The sequence below is a fragment of the Tinamus guttatus genome, unplaced genomic scaffold (genome assembly GCF_059628265.1).
Source record: "Tinamus guttatus ecotype Peru unplaced genomic scaffold, ASM5962826v1 Tinamus_guttatus_pri_ptg000546l, whole genome shotgun sequence".
NCBI classification, from domain to species: Eukaryota; Metazoa; Chordata; class Aves; order Tinamiformes; family Tinamidae; genus Tinamus; species Tinamus guttatus.
Window position 1 is genome coordinate 1,498,194 of NW_028289080.1, and position 24,763 is coordinate 1,522,956.

A 24,763-nucleotide genomic window follows, 5' to 3' on the forward strand; every position below is an offset into this window, starting at 1 on the left:
GCAGGGATGGAGGGTAACCCAACAGTCTCACCATGCAAACAAAAATCTCTCTCCTGGGATACAGGTGACAGCTGGAAATTTTTCTTTCAGTCTCCGAGAGCATCCCCAAAGTGCTCCCCAACAGCTGCCTCCGAGCAGCCTCTCCTGGGAGACAGGGCTTAGAGCAGAGCTTGGAAACCAAAATACAGGGACAAGCTGTCAAAGACTCTCCTTATCAAGCAAAATACCTCTCTCCTGCTCCAGCCATCGCTGGAGGTTTTGCATATGGTGAATTTTCAACGATAGGATTCTGTTGGGTGGGAGTGATCGTCTTTAGCGTCCCCTTTGAGGCCTGTATCCAAGGATTTCCCCTCCAAAAGCTTAAGCTCATGAAATGGATTGAAGATTGACCACGTGTTAGTCTTGCCACTAAACCACATATATTCCTCAGCAGAAAAGAAGCAGATGGATGCAGAAGAGCCATCCGAAAACATTATACGTACGTCACATCTGCTTCCCAGGAAAATACGTCCAAGTTTTGTAGGTCCACATTTAGCAGAAAGATAAAATCACCTGTGAAAAAGTCATGAAAAAAAAGCGAAGTTTTTGTGCATTTTTAAAGGGACCTGTGCCCCAAAATGTATGTTTGAGTCAACTCAAAACTCCAGTGTACAACTAATAGAAAAAAAAATCACATTTCTCATGGGGAAATACAGTTCCAGCTCAGTAGCCAGCAGCCAAGGTTTGCAGGAGCGTGCATTTAGATGGACAGCATTAGACTCTGCTTAGAAGAGCCCTTCTTCCAGAAGAAGAAATTCAGAAGTCATGAAATGCCCGCTTTATTCCGCAGCCACACTTGGTCCTACTGGGATCAAGTACGTAGTGATTGTCTTCAGCAAAAGAGACGCCACAAAAGGCAGGGGCTGCAAGGAGAATATTCACATTCAGCTTCTAAAAAGATCACTGACAAGTCCCAAGCACCATTCACAGGATGAGACCTGCCCCCCGAGAGCCCAGTCTCCTGGTTTGATGTTATCAGAATGACTTTTTTGCCCCTCGCACAAAGTCAGCAGGTCGAGGTTCGCTTTCGGTACTGTTGGATAAGGGGGACCAGGCACTCTGGAAGTCCTGTCTGGAGCAGGAAGGGATGATCCAGGAGTTCTTGGGCTGTTGCTCTTTCCAGTGGATCCCGGGTCAACATCCTTTCCAAGAAGTCTCTCAGCACTGGGGAAGTCTGGGAAAAAACAAGCGGCCGAGTCAGCCCCGTAAGGAAACCAGGCAATGGTTTATTTGACAACAGATTGCTGAAGGAGGCTGGGTTAAAGAGGATGCTGCACGTTTCAGCTTTGTAAGCAGAAACATAATAGGAGATAGGATTTCATTTCAAATATGTATTTTTTTTATGCACAGTAACAGCTTCCTATCACTACAAACACAATGTGCACACAGGTGGTTTCTCTTTCATGAGGCCCAGCAAATGAAGACAACGGAACCGCCTGCCGTGTCCTTCCACCTTGCTTTTGTTACCCGTTTTACCTATGAATTCCCATTATTTTTCGCTTTTCTGCATTTCAGCTGAAAACCTCAACAGACTTCCTGCTCCCTGAAACCCAATGTATGTCATTTTGAGTGTGAAAGGTTGATCAATTCAGTCTTTTTCTGGCAACAGAGTGTGGAAGAAAGTATTTTTCTACATAGAAAAATGCGTAGAAAAAGATTCCCAAACCAGTTTTAAATCTGGTAACCTGGTGCAGCCTGTCTAACACTTAACAATAAGGAACTTCAGAGCAGTAGATCAAGAAAAAAAAAACAAAAAACAAACCCTACACAACCTTAGTAGGTTTATCCTTAAAAATATGTGTACAGAGACCTGTGGAGGAGACCCAAGAGCTGTTAACAGGCGCTGCACATCTCATGCTGGCAATAATCCTCTGTATCATTAAAACTGAATAAAAAATGAGCTCAGAACACATTTATTTATTTTAATGGCACTAATGACTCATTTAAACTGGGCGCATTTTCCTGGCCTTGGATAACAGAGAGGTGGATGGTGCAATGCTGTTCACCTTGACCTTCCACTTGTGTCCCAGTGCTCCGAGCGACTTCTCTGTGACTGCGAGAGGGAGGAGGCCCAAGGCAGCCGAGCACGAGCAGCAGGATGCAGCCTTTAGGGATCCCTCCCTCCACAAAGCTGCCTGCAGTTTAGGAAGTCTCAGCACTGATTTCAGGTGGTGGCCGCTGAGCCTCCTGCACCCAGGGCTGCCCTAAAGCGGAGGACTGGACGTCCTGGAGAAGGGCACCCAGGCCAGGACTGGCCTCACACTGGGTCAGGATCCAAACACTGGGCCCAGGATGCGACCTGGGGATTTTGATTGCTGTTGCAAAGGCAAATCCGAGAGACAGCAGCTGCTGCTGTTTCAGTGCGTGCTGTTAGTTCAGTGTTCTGCCCTGTTAAATAATTCAGTTTTAGCAGCTGCAGATATTCATATTAATTGGAGAGGCCAGAGAGCTCTGAACGCTGCAGAAATTATTTGATCTCAAAGGCTTGGACTGAAATGAAAGGAAAGCTCTTCTAGTGATGACTAAAAAGGTAATCATTGCACTTAGTATGTCACTGCTAGTTTTTCTTAAGGCGCCATGAAGCTGAGCTAATCTTCAAGGCGGCTGCAGTGTCCTCCATGAGCTCCTCCCTGCTTTGAGCTCTCCTGCTGTGACCACAAAGCAGCCTCTGCAGTCTTGAAAGCTGCTAAGCTGGAAACTCTCAAGGACAAGGAACCTCCCATTTCCTTCCCTGGAAGATGAGCCGCTCCACTGACATCAACCAGACAGTAACTTTTGGCTCCACCCAAGCCAGCTTTGACTCACGTTACCAGTTTCTTGCCAACTGACCCTAAATTATTTGGGCTATTTCCCAAAGCGGCCACTAGCTGTCAGCAGCAGCCCACATCCTCTGAGGCACCAGGCCCAAAACAGTTGCCCAAGAACCCCATCCTGGCAAGACCACTTTCAGAGTCAGCTTCGTGGGGAGCAGCTGTTAGCAGTGACCATCTACCTGACCCTCAGCAACTCAGTGTCCTCGTCCTAACTGGCAGGTTCCCAAGGGCTTTGCCCGTATGCTCACCCTGTGGAAGTTTTTCAGCCTGGGAGGAGGACTGTCACGGAGCCTCTTCATTGCTTGGACTGGAGAATCACTGAAATAGGGGGGTTCTCCGTCTACCATCTCTATCACCATGATCCCCAGAGACCAGATATCCACCTGTAGGAGCCAATATCATATCAATACACATAGTTCAGAGCGATATGTCCCTTGCTTCCTTGCATCAGACTGTCACATGACCTATGGCAAACGTTATGGAGAGAGTAAAACATTAACCAGCTTAATGCTACTGGATCCCTGACCACGGCTAAGCAACGAGGGCTTTCCAGTCCAGGACTAGGCCATGCCTGTGTTGCAAAGGTCTGCGGGTAACTGCCCGTCATACACTCGGCTTGCCGGTAAACGGAACTGATCAGTCGGCTGCCACCTGCCCCACAGCTCCAGAGCAGCCATGTGCATCTTCTCTGCTCTCCCCACCTCCCTTGTCCTCCCCTCGTGCCATTCAGTCTGGTTTACTGATCCCTATCTCATCATGTGCTGCTTCTTGCCAACACCTGTCCACACTGTGGCAGATACAGGCCAATTCCAAGCTTCAGGAATATGATCAAGATAAGGTGATACCCTGAAGCAGAATAGGCTAGTTTTCCCCCTTCCCCCCCCCACCTTTTTTTTTTAAGGAAATACTGATATTGTCACAATTAAATATGAAGTCACACTATGATCTCCCTGGAGAAGTCAGCAGTTACTTTCCCATGACACCTCCAAATATTATCTGCTAGTTCTTGTGGTATTAGGGAACGTTCCCTTACCTCAGTTGTGTATGGTATCCTTGCAATAACTTCTGGAGCCATCCAGTAGGGCGTTCCTACCAGGGACTTTCTCTTAGGTACATCTTTACTGATCTGAGCACAGAATCCAAAATCTGAGAGTTTTACCTGTGCAACGAGAAGAACAACCCACCTTGGCAACAAATTTTGAACAACCACAGAGGGAAGCACCAAAGATAAAGAAGACAAAGATGGTAAGAGGATAAGGCAGAAACACAGATAGCAAAGAGAGAGGAAATAAGCAGGCAGAGAAAGTCTAAATCAGCTGCAGGAAACGACCTGTGCGAGGAAGCTTACCCTGCCATCCAGGGTCAACAGAATAGAGTCGCTCTTAATGTCTCGGTGGATGACCCCCTGCGCGTGAAGATACGCGAGAGCCTGCAGCACTGACTCACACACTGTTGCAATCTGCTCCTCGTTCAGCCTGAAATTAAAGACGAAGGTGTAGAGCCACAGTGTCCCGGGCTGTAGAGCGTGCGACCACACAACTCCTCTTTAAAGGTGCACTGCACGTTTGATATTCAGCTGCACAAACCTATTTTGATTTGCCACAACCATGACAACAATAAAAGAGAGAATTGCCAAAAGCTAAATCAAGATAAAACCTGGACTTTATTGCAACGAAACCTTGTCTGGAGACTACCTTTTACTGTTGAAAGCATTTTTTTGGCCTGACGATTAGCATTTCTACATTTTCGTAAGGCTAGTTCAGAGAAATTGGGCTTTAAGCCTTTTATCTAAACTCGTTTCGCAAGACGCTGCTTCAAGCAGTTCTGATAGGCATGATTGCTTCCGCGTGCCAAGATGCTGCAGTGACTGTTGAGACAGCTTTCCTTTTATTTATTTATTTTAGTCATTAGCAGCTAGAGTGAAGCTATTGTTCACTAGGCACATTGTGCAATCTCGTCCAGAAAGGAACTAAAGGAGTAATTTGATGGGGATCGCAGGGTTTCCTTACAGGTCTCATGCGGCTGGAAGATTTGGATACTCTTTGTGTATCTAACTAAATACATATAAGACACTGTAATTTCTGAATTTTACAACTCTGTCCATCAACATGCAACGTGTGAATACCAGGAACCTTATGTTCACAAGTTCTTGCTCTCTGGAACACCACATGGGAAGCCTCATGATCAAGCATGAGCAGAAATGAAAGTTATTTCTTGCAACTGTGGCCCGTGGCAGCACACTCCACCCGTTCACACCGACGGAATGGTAGAGGTTGAGTATTGCAAAGGCTACCAGGAGAACTCCGTTGCAATGCTTCCTCAGACCAAACTCCGCTGAGGGCTCAGGAAGGCACGTGATACCTCCTCAGACCCACACGTGCAAGTAGGCCTGAGGAGCAGAGGGGTTTTGAGGGCACGTTTGGGCAGACTGTTCCTGCACCTCTTGCCTGCAGGAAAGCAACCTCTGTGCACTGACATTCGGGAAGGAATTTGCCAAAGGGGACCATCATCTGAGAGACTGATGCCTGCTTTTCTTCTGTGCTCTTCCACACCTCATTCTGCCAAACGGATCGTGCAGCTGTGAGCAGGGCACTGCTTATCATGGCTGTGCAGTGCCATGCCAACAGCAGGAACCTATTGAAAGGGTGGCAGGGGCTACTTTTGACATTATGGTTTAAACTCTGAAGAGAGAGAGACGAAAGCTAACCATGGATTTCTCCAACACAGAAGCCAGCCGGTCTAGGGATGGTGCTTGCTCTGTTTCATAGTGCATGAGCAGTGGGAAAGGCTGGTGCCCTCCTGAACTCTGTGGTTCTATCAGAGATGTGTATTTTTAGCTTGCAAGGTACAGAATTTGGTTTCAGACAAGGGACTGCTGAACATAAGAAAGATTACTGGGGGATTATCTCAAGCCTGAAGACGCAAATCAGTTATCGCCCGCAGCAAATACTTAATGATGAGCTCAATAGGGCATTTTTCTCTCTGAAAAACATGATCACAGAATCATGCTGAGGTTGGAAGGGATCTTTGGAGATGCCCTAGTCCAACCTCTCCGCACATGCAGGGTCACATAGGGCACACTGCACAGGGTCACATCCACACAGCATGTGAAGATCTCCAGAGAAGGAGACTCCACAAACTCCCACCAATCTGCCCCAGGGCTTGGGCACACTCACAGTTGAGAAATTTTCCCTCAGATTGAGGCCGAACTTCCTCTGCTTCAGTTTGTGACTGTTACCTCTAGTCCCATTGCTGCCCACCACTGACAATAGTCTGGCCCCATATGACAAAGTCTTGCAGCTCACTTTTGTTAATTGCTATGGCAATAACACATCCTATTCCTTATCTGCAGCAAAGGTTCAAAGGAAGCCTTCATAAAATTACTCACATCTAGGCTAAGATCCCACAATCCCATTCAATCTAATTGGTGCATACAAGCTACCCGGACCTTCACAAACGTCTTCAGAAGAGTTTTATTAATAGTTTCCTTGATCTATTAGTATGAGCTAGGAGCAATGGAGTTGCACTTGCCCTGCAGTGCTATAACTCAGCATCCTTCAGGACCATGTGTTAGCAGTACTAGTCTCCCTATAATCCAGTTAAGGTTCTGAACCTTGAGAAAGGCTCATCATGGCAGGAGTTCCCTGCACCAATTTACAGTCTTACTGGATTGCTCAGAATCAGAAAGAAGGGGAAGGTGCCCCTGGGTCACAGATAAGGCAAAATCATCTCAACTGCATCACCAGAACGCTTTGAGAGTGGGACTCTGCAGAGGCCATTTGGAGAACAATTTGTTTGCCCTTATAGAAAGGCTTTGGGCATTAATGAGTATGAAGTGGATGGATGCGAAAACAAATTTAGGAGAGTGTCCAGTAGCTCTCTTTGCTGCTATCTTTAGGCAATGAAATTTGGGATGGGGTCCAGTTCTCAAGGTTCTGCTTCACTTCTCCAGAACAGTCAGCCACAAATTCCACCTCACTAAGGCTGTACCACAGAAAATTATTTCTGGGTGGTATTTCGGTTACTCAATGAGTTTCCTGGCCAGAATGGAACAGATTCAGAACGTGATACTTTTTATGTATACTGCGTTTTACAGAGAAGGTCATCAAGTAAATGAATATTGGACACATGAAGAGATCAGTGCTGAAATGCATTCCCTTCTTCTACATCAGAAGTATTATCACATATTTCAAACAGATCAACAGTTACAAAGTTTTGTGCTTTGAGGGCACTGCAGTCATAAGCATCAAGCTCTCTTGGGAAAACCATTCTCCCCAGAGATTTCCACTCTGCTGCTCTTGCCTCTCAGGTGGGGACACGTGTCGGTGGTTCGGGGTTCGGCTTCCTACCTGATCTGAGACACGATGTCCGTAAGGGCGCCTCCCGGCAGGAATTCCATCAGCACCCAAAGCTCCTCTCCCACTAGGTAGCTCTTGTACATCTCTACTACGTTGACATGCTGGTAGTCCCTCATTATCACGACCTGGAGTAACACAAGGGACACAGTTCACCACCACTCCGTCACTACCCAAACTCAATCTTCCTCCCCACTAAGGAAACACACAGCACCCTCTGAGCACAACGCAGAACTCACCCCATCAGTCGGTCTCTTGGTACAAGCATTAAAAGGAAGACATCTCTTGCTCATCCCTTCTTTTTACTCCTATGTCCACCGTGGCTTTCTGGTGGACAGCAGAAGCCCACGTCTCCTTGCTCTACTCACCTCATTGAAAAGGAGCTCCCGGCGCTGCTGCTTCCTGAGATCCATCATTTTCACTGCCACTTGTCGCCCCGAGTGCTTCTCTCGAGCAATGCAGACAATTCCTGTGGACCCCTCACCGATTTTCACGTAGTTCTCCAGCAAAGTCCGAGGGTCCCCTTGGTCCACCACCATCCTGAGGGCAGCTTTGAACTGCTCATGAGTCACAACCACCGGGTCCTCGCCAGCCGGCTGCCCTTTCACCGAAGAGTCCTGGGGAAGGTGTAGGTTGCTGGAACTCGTCTGAGTCTGCCGGTTTCGAGGAGACCCTGCTGGCGACGGTCGGCCCTGGGGCAACGCAACCGCCTGCTCCACCGCCGGTGACTTCTGGGGCGTTCCAGCTTCCGAGATCATCCTGGGGAAATCGGGTGCCGGCTGATCGGGCGGAAGGGACTGGGCTTTGGCTGCAAGGCTGCGTGGTGAGCCCCATTGCTGGGGCCTGAAGAATGCGTTAGACTTGGAGAAGAATTCATACGAAAACAGAAGAAAGGAAGAAAGTGCTGGTTAGATTAACAAGGCAAGGTCACAGACATCAGCTGTGTGTTAGGCCACACAGGCCTGATGTGTTTTGTAGCAAACTGGAGTAAAGCGCTCTAGGTTCTTGTCTCCAAACCTGCACAGGATAAGCTACATGACCCTGTAGTTTCAAGAATCAGTGATGGGATGGGTGCTACATTTTGGGGACATCCACACAGAGGCACTTTAGGAGAAGGCCCTGTCTTCAGTGAGCTGGATCTTAAAAAAAAAAAAAAAAAAAAAAAAAAAAAAAAAGAAGAAGAAGAAAAAAGCTGCTAAAGAGCATTCCAACCTTGCCACCTAAACACAGGGATAATCTGAGTTTCAGTGAATTTGAAACTCCTGCATCCCTCCGTGCCTCTGATGTTCCTATATATAAAAGGAAAAGAGGATTCATGCCAGAGCTGTAAATTACTTTGATGTCTTGGCCTAATTCCCTTTGGGTAATTACATTCTGCCTACTTAAAACCCTCTCCGCGCCTTCCATGGGTACCTGCGGAGCACAGCGGTTGATCAGAGACAGAATTAGCCCTGAGCAAAGCCCCGTGAACCAGAAGGGCTGTAGGTGACCCGGTGACACTTGCAGCTCCACACACCGGCCACCTTGACACATTAGTGACTCGTCCCTGGCCTGCAACGACTCTGACTTAGCAGCACTCTGTCCTGAAGCACTTGAGGCTCCCCGGAGACTTCCCACTCACAGAACCAAGCAGGCCCAGCCTTGTTTACGTTGCAAGACCTAGTGAGATCGCAGCCAGAGGTAACGTGGCTTCAGGATATGCATTCCCATGCCAGTGCTACGCACGGGTCTCCATGAAGCATAAATCTGAAATGCTAATACTCGCCTTGCTCGTGTTGAGGGATTAAAATTCAACAACATCTAGCATGGTAGGTATGAAACAAGTTAGTGGGGCAGACAAGGTAGCAACTTCAGAAAGAGCAAACCAGTCATTTGTATCACAGGATGAAATAAAAACTTCAAAGGAACAGGCCTTTCTGTCTCACCAAACAGACAGAGTATTAATACAAGTTAATAATGTGGCTATGGGAACTGAACACTGCCAACAGAGAGATTTTAAAGACAGCCCTCATTTTCTCTGTCTCGGAGAGAAAGTAATTGTATAGAATTTAATTACACACACTTCGGTTTTTAATCAAGAGCTTTTGACAACAGGAAAATCTGCAGAAGTCTAACATGCATGTGGCTCTCACACCCCCCCATACCCCGATGTGTGAGAATGTGATTTGGTAGGTGCTGGTATCGGAGCTGCGGTGCCGGAGCGCAAAACACCAGCTGCCCGTCCCAAGTCACTCCCGGCCTCCTCCTCCAGCAGCTCCACCCCTGCACTCCTGCGGAGACATGCTCATAGCAAGGACTTATGTACTCCTCAGTTCTTTTATTTTTGCCCTCTGAGCGCAAACAACAACAAAAAATGTTCTTACACAACCTCAAGCGTGCGAAAGGACACAACACGCGTGCAAGCTCACACATGTCCGGCCAGCCACCTCTAAGTGTTATTTCCTGCTCTGGTAATAATTTGTCAATCCCTATGCTTGCATTTTCAGCCTGCAGACACACTGAGATGTTACTAGTCGCTGCCCTCCTACCCCTGATATTGGGTCAAGAGCAAAGAGCACTGCACCATTGCAATGCATTTACTCCATTCCATCTGTCATCAGGCATTGCCTACACATCACAGCTACGTGTCGTCCTTTCCGTACCAAGGAAGCCTGAGATTTTCATCACTGGGGGCTATTATGACCAGCTTAGATGAATAATGGTCAGCATTGACCCAGATCCTTCATCAGACCAAGCTGATGAACAGGATTAACCCCAAGGTCTTTCTTACTCCTTTTGCTAAGTAGCTCAAGGACAAACCCCCAAAAGCACATGCAGTCCCACTGGTAGCCTTTACTCCTCCCTTAAGAGTGCAAAGGTAACGTAAAGATGCTCTTGCTGGAGAAGGAAGAGGTGCTCAGCGCTCCTGCGGGCTCAGGGACAGGCCTCCAGCTACTACCCATCAGCCTAGAGTCACTGAGGTGGCAGGTAAACATGATTTGTGCTACCCAAGAATTGCATTCCTTTAAAAATCCCTCTCCCATGATTGGCCAGAGGTTCTTGCCATCTTCTTCTGATTGATAGAAATTAGCCTGGCCTAACAGCAGCCCAGGGCATCTCTGCAAGCCCTCAACACCTGTGCAAGGACATGGAGTCCTGGGTCAGCCTGCGATGAATTAGAAGCAGTGAAGGGCTGTGTTTCCTCTCCAGTAACAGTAACCAGAGCTTTCCTCCTAGTGTGATAAAAATGGAGTCATCCATTCACAGGACATTCTTCCTGGGGGATATGGAGCTGTAAGCCCTGCCAAAAACCAACAGTCAGAGCTCCTGTTTGACAGTCCTGTTAATGTAAATGTTTCTGTTGTGGGTCGGTCGGCCGACACAACTGTAACCAACCAGATTTGCCCAAAGTAGTTCTAGCTTACACAGGCCAAAGTATTTATCACTACTGCGAATTACGGATAATTTTCAAATAGCCAAGGCACATTTATGTTAGTATAAATGCATTTAACTTACGCTTTGACTACTTCACAAAGGCAAAAATGAAAAAGTCACCTACCTCCTTCTCAACCTGGCCTCTCCCAAGTGCAGCTCTGCCAATAAGCCTGTAGATGTGGCAGCAAATCTGGGCTATACACAGCAACATATGCTGCGAAGCTTGCACAGACTATATGTTTCCTCTGCTTTGGCCAGAACTACCTCAATTCCACCATTAATCATAGCGCTAACGTTGTTTGCAACTAAAATTGTTCAGCGGTGCAAGCAAGCTCTGGAAACGCAACGGCACCACTGCACATGTTTAGAAATACTGACTACCTTTAGCTGCAGGGAAGGGCCTGACTTGTTTGAGCCACCAGACGAGGAGAACACGCTTCGCAGCAGCCTTCTCTTCAAGCTGTTCTCCCGCGATTTGGAGCTAGGACTGCCCTCTCCTGAGGGCCTGGAGGTTGCCTGTCCCCCGGGGCAAGGTTGAGGCCAGTCTTCGGAGCTCTTTTTTCCAGGGTTATCGCCCTCCTCCGCGGGTGGCGCGGGGGCCCGCTGCACATAGCTGCCATCAGCACCTTGAAACTCCGAAGGCCCCAGGGACTGGGCTTTCGTAACCATGCCGTTGGGATGGGGCTGCCCGTCTAAGCGGGGCTTATAATCCGGCCACATGGTCTGCCTGCGGGTCACCTTGGTTCCCCCGTTGCAGTTGAGGTAGTTTCCGTATTTGTCTGCCCAGTCTGCTTCTGGGCTCTGAAGATACATGTCCGGGGGTCTGTCTTCCCCCAGGAGCCCAAGGGACTGAGCCCTCCTCCTGCTGGTGGGGCTCCTCCCGCGCAGCGTGTTGGAGCTGATGGCAGAAAGCTTCTGGATGTCGCTGAGGATGCCAGAGATGTAGCCTTCCACCTGCACGGTGCTGCCCCTCACCACGGTCTGTGAAACAGAGGCAAAGCGGGGGGAAGCCAAGTTAGAGCTCTGCAACTTGAGGTTCAGGGCATGCCGACAAGAAGTTCCATTTGCCAAGCCGACGGGTACAGGGGCCTGGGAGGGGAAGGGTTTGGGGAGTAGGGGTGGGTCTGCTCTTTTACTGAGGGGAAAAAAAGGGATCACTGGGTTTAGCTGCTTTAGTAGCGCAGAGGTAGCACTGCTCCCTGCCAGAGCAATGAAGCTCTGCTGCTGCACCCACCTGCTAAAGGGCAGTATAAGAGCAAAGTTGGGATGTTTTTTAGCACTCCCAAAATTCTTGTGCTGAACTCCTGCTGTGCTTCATCACTAATTTAGGCTCCGTAGGCGCCCAGCACAAGGTCCATCTCTCTATAAGTTGTAATCAGCCTCCTTTAGTCTAGCTCTAACTGTGGTTTGCTACGATTTTTGCTAACGCATCTTGCTTCTGACTAGTGAAGCCCACAGCGTTCCAGCACCGCATCCCTCCTCTGTCCTGCCAAGCCATTATAATTAAAAGAGATGAACACAGGGTCAGAGCAGCTCGCAACTGCCTTGTAAGCAAAGGATGAAGAACAAGGCTTCCATCCAAGCAAGCAACAGCACTGCACAAGCAGGACACTTGAAGTTGTCGGTATATTCTGTAGTCTCCCATTTGTTTACTGGGGAGCTGGGCACACGCAGAAGCTTTTTTAGTGCTGGCAACCCAAACGCTTCATTTCTTCATGGAAATTCATAGTATAGGATCACTCCTACTCTCTGCCTGAAGAAAATCTTTCCCTGGAGTGATGGCAATCTCCTGTTTGCAAACTAAATGCCAGGGGCCTTCTAGAGATGCTTGAATTAATCACACCAAGCCTAATATTTAGTTGGTGCAAAACAGCCGCTTTGGCAGTTTCAGAGCTATCACGGTGCACAAAATGAGCATCTGGTTTGCTCCGCACCCAAAAGAGGAAGGTGGGGCACAAAGATTGTTTCAAACAAAGTGAAAAAAGGACAATTCAACTGACAGCATGGAAATTTCTGGTGTTCATTGCTCATGTAGCAACACACCTCCTTCAGCGCGTGCACCTTCCTCCCCGGCCCAAGCAAACAACTTGCTTAAGACATTGACTCCTTAAACTGGTTTCATCGCTTTTGCACCAAACCTGACAGGGAAAAAAATACCAAAACAGCCAGAAACCCAGCCCCTAAAATGTGCCACAGGGCTGGGAAAAATCTTGTTCCCATTTGAATTAATAGAAACGGAAGACTGGTTTCAGCTTCTCTCACTGTTGCAGTTGGTTAGGAGGAGTAAATAGGTGGGTTGGAGCAGGAAGATGTAAAGTCCATGTCCCCAAGTCACAGAATACGTCCAAACCATTCCTCATGCTTGCCTAGGGCAGCATTTCCTTACGGTTCAGTATTTCTCCAATTAGGAAAAAGAAAAACTCAAAGTTAGAAGAAATCTCCAGATCAAGATCAAGATCTGATCATCCTTCTGAATTAGTCCAAATTCTGTCCAACTTGGTCTCTAAAGGAAATTTCTCCAAGGACAGAAATGCTATGGCCTCTCCAGGCAACACATTCTAGAGCTCCCCTCACCTCCTGGTTAAAAAATAAGTGAGATTTTTTAAAAATAAAACTCTGCTTTTACAAACAAAACACATCAAAAAGAAAAAGGGAAAAAACAATGAAAGTTGAATTCAGGACTCTGCCTTCTTGGAGCCCCATAACAGGCTTAGCCTAATGGGGCCATCTAGCCCCAAAAGAGAAGGAAAAAAGAAAAAAAAAAAAAAGGAAAGGAAAAAAAAGTGTGGTTTTACTATTGGAATTGTTGAACAAGAATTTATTCCAATCAAATTTGGCAGAAATAATCAACTACGTAATGCAGTCTGACAGAGTATTTATGCTTAATGGGAAAGAAAACCAACAGTACGAGTTTAACTTCTGCTTTAGTTTTTGAAGACAGTTGCTTATGCCAGTCTTGTTTTCCTGAAGTTTTGCAACTCCTCCCGGCTTTTACCAGCCACAGGTTTAATGAGCTTATTCTCTATCCTGTCATTCGAGTCATGGATGAAAGTGCTGACCAATACGGGAGTCGGGACAAACTCCTGTAAATCTTTCTGCATATTTTTTTGGTGTCAGTGATACCTCAAACTACTCTTTGAGCGTATTTTTCCTCCTACTTAAGAAAAACTTCCCTAGTTTGTTCTGGGACTGTTATGGATGACACTTTCAAGAGCCTCACTAAAGTCAAGATATAGGAGATCTATCATTTCTTCCTGACCCAAAGCCTGTTACCTTGTCACTGAAGGAAACTGGGTTGCTTGATATGACATGTTCTTGACAAATCCATGCTGACTGCTAGCTATTACTCCATAATCTTCTAAGAAGTGCTTGCAAATAGATTGCTTGCTTATTTGTTCCAGTTTCTTTCTGGAAACTGAAATTATTCTGACTGATCTGATCTGATTCCTCAATTTTCTTAGGCCCAGTTGACTTGAAAGTATCTAACTTAGCTAAGAAGTCTCATGTGTTCTTTTCTTATTCCAGTCTAAGTTCTTACTCCTTTGTGCTGCTGTTAATTGTGCTAGCCCACTGATCACGGTTAACCTTTTCAATGAAGATGGAAGAAATATCATTAAACATTCAAGCCTTCTCAGTATCATCCGTTATTAGCTCCCTCCCACGATAAGCATGAACCACTTCTCTCCCTCGTCACTGTCCTCCTCCTCAACGCACTTGTGATCTGTTTCCTTAGTGCCCTTTAGGTCCTTTGAGAATAGAATCTCTCTTTCTGGCTCTTGGCCTTTCCGTTTTGTTCCTACATAAATTGCCTTTTTCCTTGCCCTTTATGGCTTGACCTAGTTTCCACCCTCCTGGGCAATCCTGCTGCGTTTTTCACTCATTACAGAGCTCCTGATCTGGCCAACTTGGGCTCTTATTACACATGCTATCCCTCCTCTGCACTGGGAGCCCTATCTCCTACTACATTTTGAACCACAAGGTAGATTCAGGTCCCCATAAAAGAGAGGGGGCCTCTCTTTTTACCACCTTTTTACCTTCTTTAATACCTCCTCTCTTTTTCTTTAACCTCTTCTTCCTGAGCAAGTATTTCTTAAATTCTTTAATCAGTATTCTGCTCAAAGATCCTGATATGCTATTTAAATTCTAACTTGAATTTTGCATTAACATTTCCAGGCAGCTCCTTTCACTCGCCACATTTTAAGCATCTGCACACTAAAAACTACATTCAACAAGTTGACAATTATTTTCCTTTACATCCCTTCTGAAATCCAAGCAGTGATACCTCTATTTTATCACCCACCCATCAGATTTTAGGCCCTGAAGGGCTTTCCCAGAGGCGGCCAAGACTTTAAACACAATAATTCTATCACCATCTTTCATTGCCTTTTTCAAGAAGTTTTCATGAACCTCTTGGTCTGACCTTCTTCACACAGCAGGTCCCTACAGTCACCTACAAACACACAGTCTCCTGTTGCACGCTGTCAATGGCCATCCGAGGAAGATAACCATCTAAATTCACCTGTGTACAGGGATCAGTGACCTGTTGCTCCCTAATGAAGGACTTGTTTGAGAAAAATTGTCTTGATTACTAGGTCCCACTTTATGTTTAACTCCTATTCAATAAACCTTTCTCATCTAAATCTGACTTTCATTTAGGGTTAATAGTTCTCAAAGGCCAGTAAATTAGATTGAGTTCTCACTCAGCAGTAAAGGAAAAGCTAAATTCTCTTTTGCATTTGCACTCATTCAACAACTCCGAGCAAGCCAGAAGCCAGCCACTTGGCTCCCTGTCTTTCATTGAGCCACCCATAAACAGCAGGCTAGGGCTGCCCAGCTCTCTCCCACTCGGGCTTCCCTCTCAGCTCCATCACTAGCCAAGTTGGCTCGCCCACGGAATGACAAACATGCTATAACGGGTCCCTCCATGGACTCTCCTCTTCCCTTCGCTGTGTGTGACAGCGACACATCCTAGTCCTTGACAGATGCCATGAGAGCTTTCACAGGTCCTTGCTTTAGCGGCGGCTGCCAGCTGGTGAGGTTGAACAGCCACATTACCACAGGGCACTGGTCTCCTTTGTTGTTTCTGATGAATTTACTGTTTCTCCACCAGCCAACAGTGATATCAAAGCCTAGTCCCTCTCATCCACTTAATTTCTTACCCTGCCTTGAGTATATTTGGGTACTGGGAACATTGCCTCAGCTTGGGCCTACCCATTCACCCAGTGAACAGAAAGATAATAATTTTCCTCTTACCTTCATAGGCTGGAGTTGCAACCGGGTGATCCTCGACGGGTCTACCACGGGCTTTGGCCGCCTCAGCGTGTCTAGAATATTCTGCCATTGCGGTGGCAGGCCCACAAATTTGCCTTCTTTGGGGTCAAAAGAAGTGTGGACACGGTGCTCGAAGTTCTGCGGAGCTGAGATCTCCGGGCGTTTCTTCTTCTTTTTGCGGAACATGATGCCTGAATCAGAGAAACAAATCCCATCAGTGCTCCTGAAAGCATAGGAATGTCTTGCCCAGTCAGTAGCATCATATATTAGTTACGTTAATTATATTATGGATATCCCCCAGTGACAAGCGCTTCAACAGTGTAGCTGACATGACCGCATGATTTTTGTGGGCATGGAAAGGGAGACAAAGAGGGAGCAGTGACTTGCTCAAGATGACCCACCAGGTCAATGACTGAGCTGGATGCAAACTTCTGGGAGTTCTGATGACCTTTCCAGTGCTTTATCCACTGTGAAACAGTGCTCCTATTCCAGAAAAAAAAAAAAAAAAAAAACCATAACCAGACTACTATAACTGTGGCTCCTACCACTTTGTTTCCTTCACTTTTATAAATTTGTTTTGTCTAGTATAAAAATTAAACAGTATGTACTAGATACAGGTTTACATTTTACAAGCTTGTCCTTGGTGTAAAGGTTTGTCTTTAGAGCCCAGTCAGTAAGGTAGCACTGATTTAGCCCACTGAAGAGGGCTCAGACTGTCTTCTCAGTGATTATTTAAGACTATGCAGAATAAGTAATATACATTTGAGTCCTATTTAAAGTCAACAGAGTTGCTGCCAAAGGAAGAGCTGTCCAAGACTCACTATGGATCTATGTTTTTCTAGCTTAAAAAGGGGGAGTTAGAGGAAAGAGAAAGAGGGAGAAAGGAGGGGGAAATTGAGGAAAAACACACTCTGGCAGCAGGTAGCCGAGGAAGTTAAATTGATAACTAAGATTCCTTTCCCTTGGGGGTGAAGAGATGCAAGTTATGTGAACAACCATTACATGTACAAGCCAAAAACAGCTGACACTTGAATGTTCCCAAGGTGTTCAAAAGCTGAACTTAGATTTTATAGCTCCTCCCTCCTCCCCCGCCGCCCCCCCAAAAAAAGGAAAGATGTAGAGAGAAAATAAACAAAACTTTGAGGCCTTCTTGAAATTGGAAAGGCATGAAGGAAAAAGCAGAACAGCAGCTCCATGCGCAATCACAGAATTACAACCATGTTATGGTGTGTGAGGGATGGATGGATGGATGGAGGGATACAACCTCTTCAGGAAAGAGGGACAGGGAGAATGGGGGAAGAGAGTCCCCTTTCCATGAACGAACAGCTCGGGCGTAGGGAGATCTTCTCTGGAGAGCCAGGCTTTTCACAGCAGCACCGTGGTGGGAGGATGAGCGATGACGTGCATAAGTTGAAACATGGGAGGTTCCAACTGGATAGAACGAAACCTTTTTCATAATTAAGGATAGTTGAGCCTTGGATGCCCAATGCGTAGGATGGACTGAGGTAAGCCCAAGCAGAAACCCAGTGCCAAGACATTTTAGGTAATTCAGTGCTAAAGCTCTCTAGCTGAGAAAAAGCTGGGCAGCTCTAGTTCTACTGGTAGATATAAATTGCCTAAAAGACAATGTTTTATGCTGTGCCCTTTCCGCTAACAACTTTCTGCTTAGCCATCTATGCTCAGCCTTCTGAAGGCAGAAAGCATCTAGAGGGGGTTTCAGGTGCTATGAGAAATAAATTGTGTGAAATTCCCACCTGCTTTGGACAGTTTATAGACACTAGAGTATCTGTATTTAAGCCCTTCTTCGGGATTACCTGAAACAATGAAATACAACCCTGTAACTATTTTCCTCTTAAGGTTGATTCTTCCTGGGATTCTGATACAATAGCTCTTTTCCTCACAATTTTTATTTATTTCACTATCTAAAAGATAGTTTCAAGCAGCCTTGCCTGCTGGCAGCACCCTGCACTTGCCCACGTTGAACTTCATGAGGTTCCTCTCCGCTCAGCTCTGCAGCCTGTCCATGTCCCTCTGCATGTCCGCACAGACCCCCTGGGGTATCAGCCAATCTCCAAGGTTGGTTTTGCATTAATATTAGCACTGACCTCTCACTAATGTTGCCTAAGGTGAGGCATTATAGGGCACTACAGAGACATGCAGACAACCTCCTCCTTGACATCAGGTAGGGATTTTTCCCACCTTCTTCATGTTTGTAGAGATCCCTTGCAAAACCCTTGATTTGCCAACATCAGAGGTGCAGAATCCATAAAGCAACAGCTCGCTGTGCAGTAAACACACACACACACATTTCTAGGAGACACTGGCCTTAAAAATCAGCACACTTTGTGCCATGCCCTTCATCCAGGAGCCTACTGGAGATGCCTTATAGCTGAAAAAAGGAACAAAAAAGGCTAAACAACCTTTATTGGAAAGCACCCCAATGGAAATCCAAGCACGTTTTAGGGGTAAGAGGCAGGCAATCCTGGAAAAAGAAGATACTGTAATAGCTGGTGGTGCCCATGCTATCTAGACCGACAGCTGGTGATGCTGAGGGGCTCTTACAGCCTGCAAGGTAAGCAGGAATTATATCTGCAGTATTAAATGCAGTGCTTCCATTCCTTGCCGTTGACTACATGTCAGTCATGACAACTGCTAAATCCTTGATCCACCAGAAGAGGGGCATTTCCAGGTGGAGTGAAGTTACTGTTTTAACCCATAGCTTTCCTTCTCTGGCTCCTACTCCAGCACGCGCAGCTTCATTCCTCAGCTCATCCTCGTAATATCAAGATGTTCAGGGCAGAGCATTTGCTGGCTTTCAAGTTGACTTATTAACTGCTTCACATGGTCAGGGGTCCTGTAAAATGTGCTATGACAAATGCCATAAGCGCGAGCATTTGTAGTATGGTTACCTGAACCTGAAGGAAAATGCTACTACCCGAACTACCAGATTAAAAAATGCTCCCTATTAAAACCTGGGTGATAATTCAGTCCCAAGTAGAAGAGTGGCTGCGTTCCAGAATATCAGTTTGCACAAGCACAAACACCATGTCTGTGCATTTACAGTAAATCAGTGCACTCGTCAATCCACACCTGGAACACGCTTACTTCCCATATAGAAAAACATACTTCCTAAGCCCAGCTGCTCAGTTCCTGGACACTATTAGGGTGACTAAGTGACATGGCCTGCACCTACGTTATGGACTTGTAGCAGAACTCTTGAAAACAGCAAAATGTAATCAACTCCAAAAATAATATGTCTGTGGACACCTAATGATATTTGCTTTATATGGTCAGCATCAATCTTTGATCATAAAGACGTTTCCATATCAGACAGGTGGTTTAAAGCTACGCTGCATTAATATCAAATGAAATTCATACACTAAAAATAGTTATTTGAAATCCAGTGGATTGCAATAATCTCTGTCGGTTTTGCCTTTCATTGAGCAGGTCTGTATTTAACCAGGCTCCTTCCACTTTGTGCTTTGCATGCAAGAGCTATTTATTTGTATTTCCAATACCCACCTAGCGAATGCTTAAATAAAATCAAACATAAAACAGGCCTTTTTCTAATCCAGGAAGAAATTCCTAAGACTGTACTATGCATATAAAATTTAGATTTTGTAAATCAAGCCGAACCTGTATTTAAACGCAGACAACGTCCCTTCAATATAACAACACAAATACTGTGACACTGATATTACAATAATCTAGCAGACTCCAGTCTCTCATTCACTGCTGACAACTGTATAAGAAAGGTTACAGGCATAAATAATAAAAGTCACTACCACAAGGCACAAGCGGTCGGAGATGGAAATGCTCTCAGCGATCCCTTCCTGCTGCCTGGGAAACCACGTTAGATTTTTTCAACTCCAGCTAGAGCTGCTCCGGGGTGATACAGTTCCCAAAGCTGTCACATCTGCCAGTGAGCAGGAGGGGGAAAAAAAAAAAAATCCCTCAGCCAGCAGATCCCGAGGAGCAGGGGGAGGGATCGGCTGCGAAAGGAGGAGCAAAAAGAGAGAAGGGTCAGGCCCAGATGGGAGAAAAGGGGTGGGAAGATTAGGGATGGAAGGGAGGAAGGAAAAGGGAAGAGGCATCGCGGGGAGAGGGGCAGCCGTGGAGCAGAGAGGCACAAGAGAATAATCAACCCTGCTCCAAAATAAAGGACACGAAGGTTATCGGGAATGGCTGCTCCAGAGTTCAAATAGTCAGGTCAAAAAGGCAGCGTGCTTTGCTATTTAATCTACCTCGCCTTCACCCTATACACATACAATTCCCTACCCCATCAGCGTGTATAAATATACACACAGTGCCCATACACTCTCACGCACACCCGATGACAGCAAGACAGCAGAGAGCTGCTTCGGTCTCACGTGCATCGTTTCCCGTTGAAGAAAAGGAGCTTTCCTTTCCCTCCCCCTCCTCGCTGCAGCAGCTGAACTCGCCCCTCAGCGCTCGTTCCCCGCTATCGCGGACCTGCACACGGCTTGCTAAATTCCTCCCTGCCCAGGCGAGAGATAACGCTGGGTGCCTGGGTGGAAGCAAGCAGTTCCCATGGTTTCCAAATACTCCCTCAGCTGATCCGCCAACCTGCGCGGCCAGCCGGGAGAGATGGGGGTGGAAGGGAACAGGGACTCTTCCTCCAGGACCTGCCCCACGCAGAGAGCGCTGAGCCAGAAGATGAAGAAGATCCCAGAGAACTCGGTGATTAAAAGAAAAAATCATGTTTCCAGGCTCTGCTATGCAGCTCGCAGCCACGTAATACGCTTTGAATTTGGTGGGAGCTGAATATGCCCTTATCAATGCACGGTGCTGGCGTATGTGCATATGTTCATGCATATATATGGCTGAGCATGCATATATGGCATTTTGCTGCATGTCAAACCTTCCGAAATCCTCATGTTTACCCTCCTGAGGTTTCTGACGTGCTCGCTATTTATAACCAGCCATAGGTGCTTGCAGCGTTTTGCAAAGAAAAACGCTGGGCTCCTTCCCTGAGGAGCTTGCAGATCCAAAATGGAACTTTAGATGGCCAGAAAGGGACAACCAAGGAGGGACGGAAGGAAGCGCGAGAAGGAAAACGGAAAACACAGGACCGGCTCACGTGGAGTCCGGCTGCTTTGCCTCCCTCCGTGTGCATCTGCAACATCAGCTTCAGCTTATGTTTAATGGTTTATGTTGTTCGCCCCCCAGGAGGAAGGCTGGGTGCCTGCCCGCTCTACCACCGCCATCCCCCATTTCCAGCCCTTTCCTTCCACTCCTCTTTCGGCCCCCCCACCCCCAAGAGTAAAGCTATATGTCCGAGTCAACTGCTATAATGCTCTAAATCCTGCGCAAACACACACATGAGCACGCAGATTAACATTGCATTAGACGTAAGCTTAGGGAGAGACATATTTGTTATGTTGCTGGGTTTATTTTTGCCAAGTGAGAAAAAACACACAGCCGCTCGACCTTTTCTGCCTCCGAGGAATGGGGTGCAAAGGCTACGGTGCTGCCTCTTCCTCCCCTGCCCCATTTCTTCGCTCATAAACTGGGACTAAAACCCGAAACGCGGCCAATGCTTATTCCCAAGCTCAGTTTGGATGCTGCTCAGTGACAACTTCTAATTGTGCTCTAGCTCTACCGAACCAGATTCATCCTGGGCCGTCTGCAAGCACATGCAAAGGAAAGGTGAATTTTCTGAAACCAGCACAGGCATGTTGCACGTGCTCCCAGGCTTGGCCCCTTGCTAAGGAACACTCCTTTTCATGACTTACAGTCTCTCAGAAATCCCAGCTAAAGCCACTGTCCCGCTGTGCCAGGCTCCATGAAGACAGTCCCCACCCTCCTGAATTTTCATCCAAACAGACAAAAGGGAAGGGAATTATTAACCTCATTTGCAGGCGAGACAGGAAGAAATGACTCTGCCAGTTTCTTCCAGGCTACGTCTAGATGAGCAAATGTAGAAGAGTTTCCAGGTGCTTCTCCTGGCTGCTTTTTAACTTGGCATCAAGGCCAGATGCAGGCCCAGCAGCCCCTTCCACGCACGGAGGGCAAACCTGGGTGTGCAGTGCAGGCGTGACCGGAGACCGGCCCTGACCACACGTTCGATCTTGACACTGACAATAGGATGAGGCACCGTGACCAAAACCGGCCACGCAGGCACCAAAATCGCACCAAGCCTCGACTGCAATCACCCGCCTTCATTAAGAGATTTTCTATAACCATTATAATGCACCTCTCCCGGCTTCCTGACCCTTTAAGCCCTTGGTGTGGCTATACAGTATCATGCAGTGCTGCACAAACACCTATCTTATATGCAGGCTCCTCTGTCTCATGTCCAAAAAGGAACTGCACTGGTTCAAATGGCTCTACTTGATGTTATTTTGCTACAAAGGATGCATGCAGGGTTAAAAAAAGAGGCTTTGTCTTGTTGTTAATCCACAATATGAAAGAGCTTCAAAATGGCAGGGGAAAGAAGGGGGAGAGGAGATTTGAGGCTTCAGTCTCCACTGTCTCGTGTGGCAGTTTATAGAGCCATTCAAAATGAGCATAAAAACAGCTACCAGGCCTAGAGCGAGAGCACTGTGCACTATCCCTGCAAAAATTCCCAGGAATAGCAATTCTTGCACATTAGATACAAGGTTATGTCGAGTCAAGTGAAAGGGGCCGCATCTGGCACACTGGCTCGCGCGGCATGCGGAGGAGGCCGCATCTGGAGGCCACACCGCTCTGAGCACGGCCCTTCAGACACCGACCGCCCTGTCCTGCAGCCCTTGCCGAGCGTCAGCGCGTCGGGCAATGGGAGGGAAGCCGGAGCTCTGGGCTGCTAACGCATACGACACGAAGCACAAGCCCAGGGCCAAGTGTAGAAGATGCAAGCGTTGTACTTCCTTCCAAACGCCAGTAGAAACGAAGTCTTACTCCCTTATTTATGATCACCGTGTCTACCAAAGTGAGGCAAAGGTATAATTGCTGCCAACAGCCTACAAGGCAGGTGTTATCTCCATGGGATAACCGATGGGAAAACTGCAGTCTAGGCAGCGGGCCCTAAAACAGATTAAACAGACCAGATTAAAGCCCATGGCTTGGCTGACGCTCAGTGCCTGGCTACTGCCGCTACATAAAACCAACCTGCAAGGAAATATAAACCATATCAGACCAGGTTTCATCTCCCAGGGACCATCAACTCTTCTGCTTAATTTGGAAAGGAAAATATACCTGTCAAGAGTTATGTGCCTTTGTATTGCTCCCCAGGTTTTAAACCTGTGGCACACTCATAGTGGAAGTAAATCTACCATCATCTTCAGCTACCACTCTCTTTCTCAAGAAGTTATAAAATAAGCATATCCTAACACTATACATTCAAATGACTCCTCCCTTAGGATAACGTAATTTTGTGCAAATTTTTGAGGGAAACCTATTGCAGCTTTTAATCCACTGTCACTCTATGCTCACACTGTGTTCTTGTGGGAGGCAAATGGAGGATCTACCTCAAACCAACAGCAGTATCACTAATGATCAAGTTTCGTTGCTACCTAGAGATGATATTCTGTATATGTACAGACCTGACAGGCAACTCAGTATTATGAGTATTATGTTATGATACATATGGTGCTGTTGCCACCTCGAGAAACCATTCCATGAAGCGCAGAACTCGGAACCTCACCAAGCTTTTTCTTGCAGCCGGAGCTGGCTAGCGCAAGCCATTTTAAGGAGTTTGTGCAATACAACTGAAACAAGATTTTTTTCTATCCTGAGACAGAACAGCCAAACCTTTAGAGTGCTTCCACATCTTGTGAATGAAAATCAGTTTGTGACCAAGCAAGGTTCTGTGTCGCACTTCTGCAAGCCTTGGCAATAGGTCCTGAATACACTTTCCAGGTGTGAATATACACACAAGGTTGTACTCACACCCATCCTGACAGGAACAGCCCATACACAGGAAGAGGTTGGCCACCTTGAAGCACTTACTAATCCAGCAAACTACTTGCTGACAGCTCTTGCCATTATTTGATCAGCTGTCTTTGTTACTAGATACATAAACCCTGACACATTGCTCATGCTGAGAACGCAGGATGCGTGTACCAATACACTATTGAATATGAGAGTTAATATATAGTTTCACCATACCATCAAGAGCAAGACTAACCAAGGGGAGAGAGACAGGGCCGTACAGCAGCAGGCCTCTCCTCAGCAGCTCTATAGGGGCTCAGCTGACTTGGGCTTTGCTGAAGAGGAAGACTCTGAAAATACCTCTTCCTTTATGTACATTCCCCAGCCCCACCTGGGACCTCTCACTCACCAGCCAAGAGCTTCTCTTCTGTTGTTTTTCAGTATTGCGTCCCCAAATGCATTAAGTCATTAACACCCTGGCAAAGAAAAAGGCAAACACATTAGAAAACATTAATGGAGAGGACTACTTCCTACCCCCGTGAGATGAAACGCGTGCCTGTATATGTCAGTTATGCTTGGCAAAAATAATTAAGAAATAATGTATCAGAGAGGGGAATTTAAAATAGGAGTTTTGCCAGCTTTCACATGGCCACCCCTACACCCAAACACTCGCACCCCCACCCATGCACGGATGCTTCAACGCCATTCAGGTGGCCTGAAAGGATCTTGGCTCCACGGCAACTGCAAGGTCAGGGCTATAGACCCAAGAGGTTTCAACTGGTGAGTCAACTGGATTTTTTTTTCAAAAGATATGGCAAGGGGCCTTGCAGATATGAGAGACTTCAGATGAGACATTGCTAAGTCTCGCAGAAAGGCAGCGAGCATGCACGTTCCTGACATGCTGCCTGCTTTCCCGAGCATCATCAGGGGTAACTTTTAACCCCTTCTTCACTTCATTGTTTCAAGAGCATCACCCTTGCAAGATTGAACTAGGCA

At 46.8% G+C, this 24,763-nt stretch overlaps 1 protein-coding gene across 3 annotated transcripts; it reads right to left on the minus strand.

Moving 5' to 3' along the window:
• Nucleotides 1-668: 668 nt before the first annotated feature.
• On the minus strand, nucleotides 669-24,243 carry PAK6 (p21 (RAC1) activated kinase 6). 3 transcript variants are annotated; one of them, XM_010227510.2, is made up of 9 exons: nucleotides 24,177-24,243; nucleotides 15,875-16,083; nucleotides 11,003-11,602; nucleotides 7,576-8,067; nucleotides 7,202-7,335; nucleotides 4,201-4,327; nucleotides 3,886-4,011; nucleotides 3,101-3,235; nucleotides 669-1,213 (listed from the first exon to the last, which is right to left on the minus strand). In XM_010227510.2, exons 2-9 carry the CDS (start codon nucleotides 16,076-16,078, stop codon nucleotides 1,046-1,048), a joined length of 1,986 nt encoding a protein of 661 aa, XP_010225812.2. In that variant the 5' UTR covers nucleotides 16,079-16,083; nucleotides 24,177-24,243; the 3' UTR covers nucleotides 669-1,045. The 3 variants fall into 3 exon arrangements, with proteins under 3 accessions (XP_010225812.2, XP_088390287.1, XP_010225811.2); XM_088534161.1 differs by lacking the exon at nucleotides 24,177-24,243 and adding an exon at nucleotides 19,681-19,973; XM_010227509.2 differs by lacking the exon at nucleotides 24,177-24,243 and adding an exon at nucleotides 19,678-19,973.
• Between the last annotated feature and the right edge of the window lie 520 nt (nucleotides 24,244-24,763).